This window comes from Bombus vancouverensis, chromosome 10, assembly GCF_051014615.1.
Source record: "Bombus vancouverensis nearcticus chromosome 10, iyBomVanc1_principal, whole genome shotgun sequence".
NCBI lineage: Eukaryota > Metazoa > Arthropoda > Insecta > Hymenoptera > Apidae > Bombus > Bombus vancouverensis.
Window position 1 is genome coordinate 14,593,777 of NC_134920.1, and position 17,429 is coordinate 14,611,205.

The 17,429-nt window shown below is 36.9% G+C and overlaps 1 protein-coding gene and 1 long non-coding RNA gene across 4 annotated transcripts in view; one reads left to right on the forward strand and one right to left on the reverse strand.

Annotated features, from left to right (window-relative positions):
* LOC117165435 (roundabout homolog 2) overlaps positions 1 to 16,423 on the reverse strand; it is a 28,512-nt gene extending 12,089 nt beyond the window's left edge. Inside the window, exons 1-2 of the mRNA XM_033348830.2 lie at positions 15,075 to 16,423; positions 6,192 to 6,500 (exon numbers count right to left, since the gene is read on the reverse strand). Coding sequence (XP_033204721.2) covers positions 6,192 to 6,500; positions 15,075 to 15,135 — 370 coding nt within the window. The 5' untranslated portion in view covers positions 15,136 to 16,423. The remainder of the gene's footprint in view (positions 1 to 6,191; positions 6,501 to 15,074) is intronic.
* On the forward strand, positions 7,253 to 13,855 carry LOC117165532 (uncharacterized). Of its 3 annotated transcripts, none has more exons than XR_013059429.1 (5): positions 7,253 to 7,554; positions 7,618 to 8,085; positions 10,349 to 10,473; positions 12,450 to 12,681; positions 12,812 to 13,855. It is a non-coding gene; the product is annotated as an uncharacterized LOC117165532 (long non-coding RNA). The 3 variants fall into 3 exon arrangements; XR_004465969.2 differs by having other exon boundaries at positions 7,618 to 7,858; positions 7,929 to 10,473; XR_013059430.1 differs by having other exon boundaries at positions 7,253 to 7,346; positions 7,448 to 7,554; positions 7,618 to 10,473.
* Positions 16,424 to 17,429: the final 1,006 nt, after the last annotated feature.

Here is a 17,429-nt window from a genome sequence, read left to right on the forward strand (position 1 = left end):
CACTGGCAATGATTTTACGATGGCAATGCAGATACACGGATAAATATCCATTTCTTTAACGAAGCGTAATGCGCTCTCTTCGTTACAGTTTTTATGATTTTTGAGTGAAAGATGCGATAGAGGTTTATCCGAAATTCGAAACGTTTAAGATTGGCCATGTTGACGGAGGAATTGTCGGCACAGCAGTTGCTCGCGACGCGACGCGCCAGTCTGGTCCGGTATGCCCACGGATTCGATATAAATAGACACGAGTGTGCAGCCGTTCGTGTCCTCGTGTGACTATTCGATAGACAACACACAACTATCGAACTACAGACAAAGTTGTCGCTTTCTAGTCGAAGAAACGAATACATATTTATCTACATACGTAAGAGACGAATGCTTACTTACGTATCATATACTATACGTACACATGTACCTACGATAATCTTGTTTCTAAGCCCTTCTATACTTAGAGCTTAAAGACCGACGCGGTACTTGGTATTTTCCCTTCGAAGGCCAGTCCTTCGTTCGACGTTAAGATCTCCATATCCGTAGATGCGTCTTGCCTCCGGTTCTCCGCCCTCTGTTACGGTTCTCCGTGTACATAAAGTTAACGTCTTTGACACGAACAATTTTGAAAGCGGAAAGGAAGAGCGGAGGAAGTTTATACGACGGCAGATTCGATTTAACCATCGCGTTTGAATTCACGAAATCCCGTTAACACGCACACTCTATCTCGGTAAAATACGCATTACGTATGGTACCTGACTATACGATACCGTGACCGTTCGCTTAACATTTAAATTGCATCGTTTCTGTCTGGTTCCTGTCACATCGAGTCCCTGATTTCCCTAAGCCGGACGAGCGATATAATTCACGTCACACGCCACTCGATCTTACTATTTTTGTACTTTATATCTTAGTACTTGCTACGATATTTTTCCTCCCGATCCAATTCTACGTGAAATATTAATACGTTTGGACCTTCCTTTCATATTTCCTTGCTCCTGTACGTTATCACGTTCCCCAAATACGAGTACGTGCGTTTCTAAAGGGCTGTGATTAACGTACTCGTCGTTGCGCGCTATTCTAAAAAAGAAGAGATTTTTGTCGTTGTTACTTGCCAAATCTTGCAATTCTTTAATTTTGTAATCCTTGCCAAATAAAGCGACGGAAGGGAGGAAGACCGAGAGAAGGGGTGGTAGTGTACAAGAGGACGGATAGCAAAAGAGGGGAGAGGGGATACAGTCGAAAGTGACTCTCCTCCTCCTCCTCCTCCTCCTCCTCCTCCTCTTCCTCTGGTTCAGGCTACGTCGCGAGGGTACTCGATTACTCAATTAAACCGTAGTGTCGGTAGGCGTGGCAGTTGGACGTACTCACGCACATATATCACAGAGGTACATCGCATACTGGGTAGGAATGGGATTTGTACGTGCATACAAGAACGAAGGAATATGCCCCATTACTATCCCTATGACGCTTACATAGATGCGAAAGAGTATCAAGAACAACTATACGGAATACTACATTCATATACTACTATCTACTCTTAATCGTATCATTGCATAAATTACGTAAAATGTTTAAGAAGAAACAGCGGGGGGGGGGTGGAGGGAGGGAATAAGAGTTCGTACGACGAAAACAGTTGTTTTCAATTCAAAGAACAGTTTCACAGGCAGATAAAAGATATATAAAAGCACGAATGAAAGTGAAAGCTTCGTAAATCGGATATCAAAACCACCAGATCGGATAGAGAGTTAGAGACGCAAATGTAAACGTAAACGGAAAAGCAAATGTGAACATGACTGTGAGTGGTAGCTGTTCGATATTTATCGGTGTTCGTAGATTGTATCTTGCGATAAGCTTTTGTATGCACCGCAACTCTCAAACTGTACATTGCAAACTTAGCTGTCCACGCCGGAAATACCTACTATAGGTACGATTCGAACTGAATGGAGTCGTTGTTTCAACAGCGTTTACTCTTTACCACTTGTAACATACAAATCTATAGGAAGATCTGTACGAGTTTGGAAGAAAAAAATAACCGTACTGTGTGTGTCGTGTTATTATAATTTGATTACACGTATCACTGATTACATATATGATAAACGATAAGAGAATGCGACTGTATATGATGGGAACTTTCTTAACTTTGTTTTGTTAAAAAAACGTGAGGATGGTATTGGTCAGCTCTCGTATTTGTTACCTTATTTCAACTACACGAAACGTTTGTACATGTATGTATGATATAATCTAATATACACGTACGTACTGACGTATATACAAATACATATATACAGCAAAAGAACGTTAAATTTCTCATTATTTTTCCGTATTCTTTGCATCCTGCTTCTACAAAGTACGGCATATTATTCTTGGAGTAAATTTTCTTATGGTTCGTGACCTTCCAGGCAAGACTTTTACTGCACTTATGTTGCAGGCTATGAAAGAATGAGAACGGAAGTTAGGCTACCCTCGCGAGTACGACATGAAAAAAGGTCTCGTTCTTTTGAATTTAACGCGAGCAGGAGACACTTGAATTTTATCATGTGCAATGTGCAACCAGCGACTACCAACCAACAATATAAATCGAATATCGTTGATAAAAGTCTCTTTCTCTTTCTCTCCTCTCCTCTCTTCTCCTCCTCTTTCTCCCTGCCCTCCCTACCTCCTTCTACTGTAACAAGATACCACATGTTAATTAGATAGATACGTGTACCAAACGCTTAATTTCGTAAAATACGATTGACGAACGAATCACGTCTTCTAAACAGTTCCAAATAAAAAAACATTGTTGAAAGCAAAAGTAAAAAGATAGTATTAGACTACGTAAAAATAGTACGATTGCCTCGACGATAATATACATATCTACATCTACATATACATATATATAGGTAACAGTTAGAGAAAAATGGTACAAGAGAAATGTATATAATAATAATTTGCTCTTAATAATGAAAACAAGTCTGATGCACGCGTCATATGTACACGTATTATACACATATAAATTGGTTGGGGTAAGGAGCTTATCCGTTGACTTCTCTTTCGACTTTGGAGAAACCGAGTAAGCGAATAGGTTATATACTGTCGGTACTTTGTATCAACGAATCCGTCGATATAGAACGTCGTTCTCCTTTGGGATTAAAAGCTGTAACACCTCTTCGCTATCCTCTCCATTCCCCTCACCCTTCCCCATTTTCTACCCCCTCTTTCGCTATATCTTTCTCTTTCTACGCGTCTCTTACTCTCTTTGCTCGTCCAACCCTCCGACTCTCATTTTCTTCTCCTCTTTTCCCCTAAAAGCCGCGCGAAGTAACCCTGGCACAGCACAGCCAGCACAGCGGTACTATGCCGTCCGGCTAATCGATACGCGTTGGATAGAGAGAACGAGGGTCCCGAATGGGGTTCCCCGGACATCGGAGGGTTGCAAGCAAACGGATGGATAGGTGTTATTTCACCGAGGCGAGAATCGAAGAAAATCCGGAAAGCTAAAGTCGATCCAACGTTTTCGTTGACTTTATCTTGTCAAGTCGATATCAGTTTGATAAACTAACTACACACCTATACGTACATATAACTAATAAAATGTCGTCGATCGACGATCGATTCGATATTCAATCATCAAGGCTACACTGTTCTTATTATCCATTTCTTCGCTCTAAATATAGATGGGTCTTTAAAGCTACTTGTCTCGTATCAAAAGTTTCTCTACGTTCGTCTATTACATTTACAATTACATTACAATTACGTTGTCGCCTATCCCTACGAATTTCTCTCCTTTCATGTTAAATATTCGGCAAAACGAGCAATTCGATCTCTTCTTTTTCTTTTATTGGTTCCACGCATTATCGATATTTCTTCAATCGTCGACCGGTCAGGGTAGTCCCGCGTTAGATCATCCTGACTGCAGATCTTTTTATCCTTTCCTTTTGTTCGTATTTTCTCTTATCGGCTCTCTATTCTTCCTTTACAATTTTTTCCTCGTCTTCCTCTTTTTTTTCATTCTCGACCAGTATATTTCGGTGCGAGTCGGTCGAACAGTATACTCGCAGCACAAAGCCTTATTCATAGTCGTCGGCCATAACTGCCGTTTGCGTCTACAGTCTACAGTCTGCAGTATACAGTCTACGGCCATTGCGATCACCATCTTTATCGGCGCGGCGTCGAATATCGAGTTCGTGTGACAAAATTTCCACATACATACATACACCATGGCAAAATAAAGAATATTCGGTGATAACGATATTCTCTGACGAAAGTCACGAAATTAGAAAAGGGCGCATGAAAACGGTAAAGCAATCGTGGATACGAGTCTCGAAATAGGTACACGAAACGCGAGAAAATGCACTCCATCTCTTTTCTTGTCGTCCTTTCCACGAATATATTTGTTAGGATAAAGAAGAAGAAAAAATATGACGAGGAAAGAGATACTTGTTAGGTAAAAATACAGATATGAACTGTGTGCAAAGACACACGAGATACACGAGACATAAAGGCGTTATGACGTGTGAAAATAATCGATTTGCGGTGCCTACGTAATTAAAGGAACGAAAACCAAGTGGAAATTATACAGTATAATATTCCACTCACTCGGCAATTATCAATCAGTAAAATACAAGTGTAATAGTTTTCAATTGACATGACGATGAGATTGAAAATTTGTCTTGACAAACGGCAAAGGTTCAAAGAAATTTTCCAAAATAAAATGATCTATTTGATTTGAAAATCGTGTTAATGCGAATATATACATTGCATACAACACACTACCACCTATTCATGACAAACTATGCTGCATCACGTCGCACAACACAGCACTCTGTTGGTCGAGCATACGCTCGCGGTAGATACAGCTCCGTATCGATTTCTATTCTCCTTCTCTTTTCTCCTTCATCCCCACCGTTTCTCTCACTCTTTCTTTACTCGCACATGCATGCGTAATGCGCATATATATGCATATGCAGAAACGTGTATGTTCAATCTTCGATTGCACGCATAATATGCAGCAATTTCTTCGTAACCGACAATTTTTATTCGTATCCTCCTTTCCAAATTCTCTTCGTTTCGTTTCTCCTCTATTTTTATTATTTATCTATAGTCTCCGCTTTTTCTTTCCCACAATTTCTTCACAAATCTACTTATTTTCCGTATTATTTATTATCCTCGTCCTTAATGCAATATACATGTATTTCATTTATGTGTAAGTAAGTATTAGGTTGTCCGAAAAGTGTCTTTCTTTACAAAACACAACGTGTTTTTTACAACAGTGCACCTTCATACAAACATGAAACCATAATTCGATAAAATAATATAAAAAAAAAAAAAAACGTTGTGCGTCTATTATTTCCGCATAAAATGAAAGAAACTTTTCGGACAACCTAATACAAGCAACGGTTCGTGTGAAACACGATAGAATAGATTCGAATGAATCCCTTTCTAAGGAGTCAAGTTACAGGACTGCGTAACGAATACTGATTTTGAAGGAAGAGAAGCAATCATCTATTCTAATATAAATTATTTCTGTGTTTCTTCTACATTCCACATTATTATCGTTTTTTCACACATTATGGATTTATGAGAGTGTACACAGTTTTGATTATAGGAATAAAATTTGTCTTTCGAACTCGATATGTCGCGTATCTACCATTCGGTGCGTATATATTTATTAATATTTGCTAATTGAACTTAGTTGATTGCTATAATCACAATTGCACTGTTTACGCGAATTTGGTGTTCTCTTTTGTTTTGCGATTATTATATGCACAAGTGTAACAAAATTGCAAGCAATTTAGCGATCGCAAAATGCGAGTAAAGAGATGGGTTCTATTCGATGTGGAAGGGTTGCTGTCTGCTCTCTCTTCCTACCCCCTTCTCCTTTCGCCCGAATATCGATCTGCCTTAAACAAACTCGACTTCGTCCTCCGTTTATTCGAACGTAATCGACTCGTTCTTTGTTTTGTACAAATACACAGATCAACCTTACTCTAATTTCTTTCGTTCTTCGCATTGCTCATACATAACACACGTACACGCAATAAGAGTATATACACGTGTATGCGACACTACGCGACTATACGGCGCAAAGTACGCGATCTATTATACGTATTATCGTACTTTTCACGTTATCGAGAAATTTGCGACTGGTTGTGCATGATTGTTGAAACGATTTCATCTTAGATAATGTAACTAAAGATGATCTCGGATAGACTCACCTGCGACAGTTAGCGTTGCGTTTCGACTTGGAACAGAGCCTGCTTGATTTCTTGCAACGCACCAATACACTCCTCCGTCTTGTTCTTTTTTCCCGTGCATTACTCTCAAGAAGAAAAGAGATCCCGTAGGAAGAAGAACACGATGTGATTTTGCATCTCCGGGTGATGTTTGAACCAGTTCACCGTCCTTATACCACTCAATCACGGGCTGAGGTTTACCTTCCGCCTTGCAATTCAATGTTACCGGTTCATTCTTGGCCACTATTATATCCGAAGGATGTTCCGTTATACGCGGTGATCTCAATTGCCCTGGAACCAGAATATTTTCATATATTATGATTGATTCGTATTAAAGACAATTGTAACGCCACAGCTAAAAATATACATATCGATGTTTCACCCGATTTTCCATTTTTCCTATTCATCGTTACATCGTTATATTTCTCATTCTTATTCTATAGACAAACTTTCTATAATATATACATCTGTCAATATACGTTGCACTTATTTATTACGTTGTATTTATGTATTAATTAAATCCACGTAGCTATATCGAATTTCATATGATTTGGTAATACGTATACGCTTTCATATGACCAAAAAATCTTATAATATCTACAATGAAACGTGCAACCTGATAAAAAAACACTTCATCGGAAAATAAGGATATATACGAATACTTTTTGTAGTTACTGTACGTACCCAAGTACGTAAGTTCTGTCGTTTCGCTATTGTGTTGAATTTTACTTGTATTCGATGTGTGTGTGTGTGTGTGTGTGTGTGTGTGTGTGTGTGTGTGTACGTGTGCATGTACGTGTACGTGTTAGATATGTAATATGTACATATCTTGTATGCCAACAAGCGCGCTCTTATTTAGGTCGGTTGTAATTCGACAATGTATAACATAGCCTCTAAATTGTTGGTTGTACGATGAAGATAGACACGCTTACGTTACCTGCTTCAAACTCCATGCTTGAACAAAGCTATTTCAACTATCCCGATATAGCTAGAGGGATTCTAAAATATTCTTGGAACGCACAGGGTACAGATACAACCTATAGACCACAAGTAGTTTACAATCGCTTCGTGCAGTCTGCAAATTCTACTCGAACGTGAACGTCTAAAGCAAAATCAGCCGAGAAATGTTGCACATCTGTAAGAACGTTCATTTAAATTCCGAGATGTGCGGGCGTTCTTTGCCGTAATTAAGAAATTCTTTGTTTATAAAAGTTTATCCTTAGTGTTCTTTTCTATAGCGAACGAAGCGATTTCGTCAGTGGATGATTATAATATTGACACGTATTGAAATGTGGCAACAGGAAATAAGAATGCAGAAAGAACGCGATAAGTTTATAAGATATATGTATGTACGCGTGCACGTGTTTTTATATAATAATATTATAGGGAGCACATTTTATGATTTTAGCGTAACACGACATACACGTATTGCGTATACTCGCAACAGACAAGTGAACGTACATAGGGATATAGACGCGACGAAATGTATATGTACATGAGGAGGCCGATGAATCCTTGAATATATTTCTAAAATATATCTTTGCGTTATGAGAATTTTTGATACTTTTTAGGCGCGCACTTGCTTCTATGACAGAATAAGATATAGATAAACAATCGAGGAAAAAAGAGGAAAGAGAACGAATGCTTTGGTAATTATAATTATATATACAGAGGAGGTACGTCTCACCGCCTTCCATGATTTTCAAATTTGTTCACGAGGTCTTTGCCATGATGCTGAGCGACTCTTTTCTACGCATACATACATATAAACGCACGCACGCACGCACGCACGCACACACACACAAAATGTTGACTTTATGTGCGGACACGATGCTATTATATGTATGTCCGTAGTCGTGGCTCACGCACAGCTAAGGTGAGTTGAGTTTCTTTCTTATTCTTTCTGTACCTAAAAAATTGATACGCAAGATCTGTGAACGCATCCTATAATGCCATTGTCACACGCTCAAGAAGGCCATCCGCTCAGAAACAGTAATCAGGTCGACGAAACATTCTGCATGCCACAGCTATCGAAATAATAACCAAACAGTAACGGAATAGCCGCCTCTGATATATATCCGACGATAACCCCTCCAAAGGGACTAAAACCTCAATATAAAAACCCTCCTAAATTAGCGCTCAAGACATTATTCTGTTGCAACACTTTGAACCGTCACTCTGTTGGATTTATATAATAAAAATTCCATTATTCGTGAAACGTTCGAACTGCGACGCGAGGAGATCACCGGCGATCTATCGGTTTCATGATTTCTTGTGTCCCCGACGTGACACCATCATGCCCGTACATAAAGTCAACCCGATCCTAACCCACCTCAAGATCGAAAGTAGCAAAAATATTTTTATGAATATGTATGTTGGAAATTAATGTCGAGCGGTAGTTAAAAAGTTACTCAGAATATTGATCTTAACGATACATTTGAAAATCATTAAAATCGGCCAGGTGTATATCTCCTTCTATATAATTACCAATTCTTTTTACTTTATTTTTACTTTAGTCGCATGTTAAAGAAACATTCAAATAAAGACGGATTTATATAATCAGAGAATAACGAATAAATTTTTAAAGAGTGACTGGGTTTTATTACTTTGGCAGATGCCTTTATTTATCTACGCTTGGATACACAATCTTTATCGTACTCTATAAATGTCTTTGACGGTGTTCATTTGTATATGTACCAAACATGTATGCACTATGCATGTATAGACATTTGCGCATTTCTCTTTTGTCCTCTCGCTTCAGTATTCGGAAACAATAGACATTGTGGCTAAATTAAAATCGCCTCCGGAGTTTTCATATTTCGCTGTTGAACAGAGTCGTGAGCGCACGTGAACCAACTCCCAGTTCTTATGCTCGGTAGGCCCGAGGCATCTCGTTTCATTTCAGTCCTAACCTTCTCCGAATCAAGCTATCTCGGCAACCTGCCTTGCCAACCCGCTGTCACTCTCTTATTTCTTTCCTATTTTATCACATCCACCCCCCCCTCTCTCTCTCTCTCTCTCTCTCTGTTTCTTCGTCTTTCTTCATTTTTTGACATATTATATTTTACTTCTCCTTCTATTCTCCTCTCCCCCTCTTTTTCTTTTCCTATAAATATTAGGGTGGCAACTAAGTGATTGCGGATTTTTTCATTAGGTGGTATTGACAAAATCCGCAACCACTTATTTGCCAACCCAATATAATCTCCAAACCCTGCTAATTTCGATCAACATTTACAAATATGTCAAATATGTATATTCAATTTTCCGTCGCAATAGTTACAGCACTTGACAAAATCTGCCAAAGATATTGTAAAATAACAAACATAAATGAAATTCCAAAGTTTCGAAACAGTCGGATATTTGCTTCTATGCATAATGCTTTTCGCCAACATATAAATACATATTATATGTGTATGTAAGCATTATGTATGTGTTATTAATCCAACGATACGTCCAACGAGTTCAAATTTTTGTACAAAAATTCTGTCATTAAGATCACCGACAGACACGAGAACTAATTTCGGCGATTATGAAGATAATCTTACAGAGATTAAAGTACAGAATTCTTGCACACACGATGACTTGGCTTATAGCTTCGCAACTGCAACGTGAGTATTGATTTGCCGCTGTTGCGCTTCAGCTCTGTAGGTTCTACTCGTTTCGCCGTCTTCGGAGACTCTGCCAGCTGTGCCGGATCTTGTTCTTTTCCCCTATCATAGATTTCTTTTCTTTCTGTAAATCGTTTATCGTTTTTTTATCGCACGTACAACGTTTTACTCGACTTTCTCTTTCTCCCAATTTACTTATGTTTTTCTACTCTGTCCTCTTTTCCCCTGAATCTCAATATCTCCATCAGTTCCTCTTTTTCCCTTTTTCACTCCTTTCCTTTCTTTTCATATTACATATACGCACATATGTACATATATCGTATATCCATATATTTCATCAGGATAGCATATCGTCATTCGATTAGTCATCATTTCTCATTTCTTTGTTCATACTAATCCCTTTCTCCATTTTATATTTGATTTTTCAATCGAATTCTCGATATTCAAAGTATACGAAGACGACGAAAATTACGCTCTTTGAAAATATCTTAATCAACATGTTACAAATAATCTCTTCCTATCTTGTATAAGGAAATGCAAGTGGATGTAGATATTCCTAAAATTGAGAGAGAAATATATTATACAAGATTATATAAGAATATAAGATTCCATGGAAGCAGAAGTAGACGAAGAGGAACAAGGAGAAAGGGCAGAAGGTAGGTTGAAAAGTACATAGTACAATGTACCGCAGTACATTTGGCCAGTGTCCAATGGTATGTATATCACGATAAACCGACAAAATGTTTCGAAAGAATTATTTTATATATTCTGAAATCGTTGTCATTCTTCACATTGTTATTTTTATTATTCTATTATCTTTTTTTGTACTTCTTGAACATTATTTCACGCGAACAGCATTTGCAACTAATAGGTTGTTGTCGTGATTTTTCAAGTGATTTGTATGTGCATGTGTGTTTGAGCTTGTATGTCAGAGAAAAGGCAATCGAAAGAAATAACGCAGAAAGAAAGGAAGCAGAGAAGCGAGGAAGAAAGGAAGAGAAAGGGAAAGGGGGGGAAAAAAGGAAGAAACAGTTTCATTACTTTCGATCCCTAAGAAGGATATTCTTGTAAGAGGGGAAGGTAGAAGACGAAACGGGAATAACCATTGAATTCCTTGAGACGCGAGGGAAACCTAAGACGTACGGAACCTTCGAAGAGGGTTCGGCCGACACACCCTACTCGAGTTCTTTCAGAGCAGGGCTGTCCAAAGTTGTGGAAAAAATAGCAGCTTTCTATTATTCGGAGAGAATCGATGATAGCTTTCTATTTCTATTTTAACTAATTTTCCATTTGTTCCTGTTCAAAGTACGTCTTTGTCTTTGTATGACAAAGTTATGCGACGAGATTAAGCGCCATTGCCGCTGAAACAACAATCTAGCGTTCATTCTTAAATAATAACCATAATAACATTTTATATTTTTATCCATATATTCCTGCTGTCAAACGCACGAATATGCTTAAATGTTTTCTAATATAGGTACACTCGCATACTCGTATATCGCAAAAGTGTATGAAATACGTACAGTGCATGTATAGTGTTTTCTTCTTTTTGCGTATTTCACAATATGGTGAATATGCTTCAGATTTTCACATCTAAATCACTCTGATATTCATCTGATATTTAATCTGATATTCAATAAATTAAACAACAGTACTCACTTATTAGCTTGTATTATTATGAAAATAAGGAGAATATATACTTCTAAAAGGTGTAGAAAGTTTAAAATATTGGAGTAACATTTAAATAACCGTTTGATATCGTTATCGTCTTACATCTATTTTTTAAGTACATTTTTCGTTTTACAGCGTCACAGCTTTTATTGTATGAAACAAGTACATGCATATTTTAATTTTCTACTCTCTTCCATTAAACAAGATAGTTATGTACGAACGTGTATTGCTAATACATATTACGTATATTAATATTTCTTGTTTGTAGCGCATTCTGTATTTATTAAATTTGCATATCAGAATGTAAAACTTAAAGTTAATATTCGATCATCGACATCTGTCAGTTTTATAGGTAACGCGCACTAAAATAAAAAAAAATCGTTTGCTTTGGTGTCATTATCTTGAGATTTTTAAAATGTACCGTTGTATCTAACATGTATAATGTAACATTTTTATTCATTTACTGTAGTTCAAGATTTTGTAAATTACGCTTATTTCAAAATAATTGAATTATTCGAAATTAGTATAATTATATTAATCGAACGAAAACAATATGAGGCCAATTAAAGACGAAGACTGTAACATTTTAATTTTTACTCTTTTTCTTTTTCTCCTTTCTTTTTTTTTCTTTTTTTCTTCAAGCGTTACTACTGCTTTGAGAAGTACAAACATTAAGCATATTGCATAAGAGTCGATCATTAGAAGCAGAACGAACGAACAATATAGCATCGGGAAGTTTTTTTCCAAATTTGATCCCTAGATTCCATAATCGACAACGCAAGTATTCAATTTTCCCTATTTTTGCAAAGAATTGCAAATGTTATTTTTGCAGCCATTGCACGTAAAATTATATTTGCTATGGTTTCCTTATTTATTATTTTCTAAACGTCTGATATGTTTGAAATGCAACAGTATGTTTTTCAAGATTTTTAGCTGTTAAAATAATTGCCAATTTTTCTAGAGAACGTAGAATGTGGAAAGAATCTTTGCGAATGAGAAACATAAATATCGCGAGTGTTATTGTTCTCGAGTCTTAAATCTTCAACGGCCTAATATCAGACATGGATATGTGAGAATTAAAAACATCCATTGGAAGAAGACTAACGAAGTTGAAACAAATTAAATTGTTGGAATGGCACACTTACGAGTCGTTTAATAAAATGAGTTTACGCCATCCCATGATACGCATATAGGTAAATTTCAGCAAAAATTTACCCTTTTAATCGAAAATGATCTTTTATTATTTCGAACAATTTTTACGTGATCTTGTAATCGATCTTATTAGGTTATACACAGATCTGTATGGTATTCTTTATTCTGTAGGTATGCTTTAACTTAGTCGACAAATATTGTAAATGTAGATGTATTGGTTATTCGTAAGGTTCACAGACAGATGGACAGATTCGCTTCGTACGAATCGCTGGTGGTTCGTTTCTATCCTGTGAAGTGTCGCGCATAACCTAATAGTTTCGTTTCACATCGGTGATACTCGGCTACCTTCGCCAGACTTTCCATCCACAAAAATAGACCAGCCAATGTCTATCATCCAATACCGTGTCTTTTTTACTAGAGCGTAATCAACGCAAAATCATTCCTAAGCTGTATTGTCTGTTAGTTATTTATAATTTCATGCAATATCGAGAACAGTATTAAACGAAATAAATCTTTGTATCGTATTTCGCCTTTTCATCGTTCATTATCGTTATTATGTGTCAACTTAATAGAGAGAACAATATCACCGATACTCGGAAACAAGCAATATTTATTTAAGTCCACTATATGATATGTTACTGAAATGTTAATTACTAAAGAAAAGAAAATATTATACTCATATTTGGATATCAATTTCTTTCAGTTCAAGTTTGGAAATTCTCTTTAACAGCTTAGATCGAGATCAAATTAATTAGGAAAAACAATATTTGTAAATACAGTATCACGTATACATATACCTATGCGGATACATATACATTTAACACGTTAAAGTAATTGTACGACACATTTCGATATTAAGGGCTTTTGCATTTTCATTTGAAAGAGAAAGTGTTTTATATCACAAATATAATTTTACATATATATCAGTTTAAAATTTCTCAATGAAATCGATAGCGTTATTCTTTACGGAGAATAAAAGTTCTCCCACTGAAAAAGTAACTTCCTAATTCCACCGTATAGGTGAAGGAAGGTGGAAGGACATAGAAGCTGAGGAATATGGTTAAAGAACGTTTTGAATATGACCTTTTTCAAACTATTTGTCTTCTATATACATTAATTCCACATATATAGTGTATATCTAATGTAATAATAATTTACTCAAGACGATTATGTCAAACTATTTATCTCGTGTTTAAAATATACATAATGCATATAAAACTTTATTATCATTATGGCGTTGAACTACTTACAATTAGTATAGTAATAATTTTGTATTCATTTTTACAGTAGATATTTCATTGATCAATTTTTTACTGTTTTGATACATTTATAAATTAAATTCGCTTGCATGATCACACAAGTTCGAGATCAAATCTATCTATGCATGTATAATATAATCACGTTCTGATTGTTCTTTGAGTTTGCAAAGGAAACAAAAGATATTTATTTCCGCACTTGTAATCATCATATACTACATACACATATACGTGTACATATACATATTAGACGAAATACTGAGACTTTTATCGACAAAAGCTGTATATGGAATCGTATTATAGGCATTGATTTATGTAATTGTAAATTGTAACATAATAGATTGCGTTCCGTTTTATTTCAAACGGAAGCTGTATAACGACATAAAAAAAGTAATTGAATTATTTATACAGAAATCATAATTATTTACTCTTTGTCATTGATCATGCTCGAATAATTTCTGTTACATATCTGTTAAAAGCAACCATTTTCAAGCACGTGATTCCTCGTTGTCAGTGATATATTATCACCCCAATTTCACTTGACTTTTGTTTTTAACGTCGATTCAATGAGACCAACTTCACAAGAACAAAAGATTTATCTTCAAGGAACATTACCATTTGTGTCAGTCTCTTTTCTCATTTGTTATCGCACGTCTGAGAACAAGAGGTCGTAAAAGAAGAAATATGTATCTCTGCTTGAACTCCTTTTTATTAAACTATAAACTTAACGGTTCGTTGTATTAAATTAAACAAAAAATTTCCAATTTATTGTGATTGGTATTACGGTATTATTGGTAATTGGTATTATTACGTAGAAGAGTGAAAAAACTATTTTCTAAAATTATTCATTTCATTATGACAATGGTTAGGCATCAAGAAATAATGACGATGACGATGACGATGACGATGATGATAAATAATTGATTATATTTTCTTTCCTCTTACGCTAGTTAAATTTACATACGATGTAGATGTGAAGGCCTGGCGTTGTGTTTAAAAAGCGAGAAAAGGTATAAATCTCCGAAATGTATAAGTACATAGAGAACAGAGGAAGGAGAGAGAGAGAGAGAGAGAGAGAGAGAGAGAGAGAGAGAGAGAGAGAGAGAGTGTACGAGGAACGTCAAAGAAAAGTTAACAGATTTAGGAATAGAGAGATTTAGAAAGGAAAGGAGACTTACCATGTACCATAAGGGCGAAAATTGCTGTCGCGAACAAGTTTCTTAGCCACTCGTTGCGCATTTTTCTTTCGGATATCCAAAGATTCTGAAGAAGGTCGTGAATGACGAACGAGACCCTTTACAATCGTTGTAACTTGATGTTAATACATGTTGATAAAAATTCAATGGAAAATTACAGATGTATCCGAAAACCGGATAAATAGAATCAAAGGCCAGAAGGAACACACGCACGATGTCGACGAGGTTAAACCGGTAAGAACGGCCACTCGCGAGAGGATTCTCCTTTCGAGTTTAGAGCACAAAGTAGCTTTCCAGGCGAGAGGCGTATCTTTCGGCGTGACACTCGCGCGCGCCTCATTTCCATGCCATTACACGTTACCACAAAATACGCGTACGTACGAACGTCCATACGTACGAACAACGCACACCCACACCCACATTATATTCGATACCCACCTACGCACACGCACTAACTATATCCCCATGTATTTGTATACCAGCTACGTATACATGTGTCACTCATCTATATTCACCAATATGCATACTATGTTTGCAGTAGCGTCAAGTAATGTTATGTTACGTTAAACCACTAACCGTCGGTCGATCACCGGCAGCCCCATTCTTATCGAACAAAACCGACAATTGCTTTCATGCGATGAACTTCTGACATCGCCGGAGCTCGCGCGCGCGCGCGCATGCACACGCACAGGCGCATACACGTATATATTAGAAATAACGCACATACGTGTTCGTAACACTCGTTATACACGAAATAAGTAAAGGAAAAGGAAATCACGATCAATGCACTCGATGTCACGTTTTTTCTAGCACACTTTCATTCTCTTCCGAAGGAAGGGAGGGAGGGAGAGATGGGAAATAAGGGGAAAGAGATGAAAGAGGGAGAGAGAGAGAGAAAGAGGGAGAGAGAAAGAACTATTCTAATTCTTTGATCGATCCAAACCGCGCGTCCTCATTGCCACTTATAAACATACAATCACTGATTCGATGCGTTTCGTATTAGGTATCCATTTATTCGGTCTTCTACTCTCTAAGGTTAGCATACGATCGATTGGTTCCGTATTTTCGAAGAACGGCGTTCCTTTCAAAATCGATCGCTTCGTGACCGACTGTCAAGCTACGCTCCGTTTCTCTGTTCCTTGGACAATTATTCTCACTTGTAATCATATTTGCCATCTTTCAACAAAAGAATTAACGTTGATTATCGAAAGAAATATGAAAATTGTGCGCACAATTATAATAATATACAAAAATTCAATCAATTTTAGGATAACGATAGTTTATAAACGACTACAAACGACTCACCGCGACGATCGAGTCACGACTGAGGGCGCAGCAATTCTTTTCGTGTACCACGCGGCACTTCGGCTGCTTTCGAGTATCCTCGTTCATTCTCGTAACCTCTTTGGTTCTCGCCGTTCTCGGCCCTTGGTTCTCATCGCCAGTTGACGCTTCTCAGCAACAAAACATGTACCACGAACGTATACAAGAACATACGTACATCCTTACACACATATGTAACTATGTACTTCAATGTTTCTGTTCGAAATCTTATTACAGTAATCGATATAAGTAACGAAACTTTTTCTGGCTTGGTTGTAGTAGCTAACCATTAATTTTTTTCTAATTATCCTATTTACCGAAATTATGGGTGTGACAGTGTGTGGCCAAGAAAATACCCAAATAACGTTATTAATAATTTCTACGTAAATAGCTGTAAATGATTGTAAAAATTTCACATTTCATATGTTTAAAGATTTTCTTCATATCTAACTCATAGATATGATTATCAAGTTTTAATCAAATTTTATTTATATAAACGAATGTGGTGGACATGCGTGTATCTACTATTGCATGTGACCATAACCTTTTTCATCGTTATATAATTGTTTAGTTCATCTATATGTTGTGCAACATGCGATAAGCCTTGATAAATAAGATAAACCTCCGCGATAATTGTATGTTGCGTACCCAGAATGACATGTACATGGCAGATGCGCGCGCGCGCGCGCTCATACGCACCATGCACAGTGCACAGTACTGCACAGTCAACAGCATACATCCGCTGCCTGCATACCTAGAGCTTTATTTTTATGCAATTACACATAAACGAAAATTTGCAGTTACGCAATCGAGCACTGTAATAGAGTTACGGGTTAGCCATAGAATGACGACACGTAGAAATTGTAAGTAATGAAAGAAACGATGGTCATAAATTTCGGTCAGACTGATCGAAGATCGAGTCTGCTTAGATATAACGGTAATGAGGCAACGCGGCTACATATAAGATTTTCAATGTCAAAGAACAATTGCAACCAAAGTAGAAAGTTGCAATTG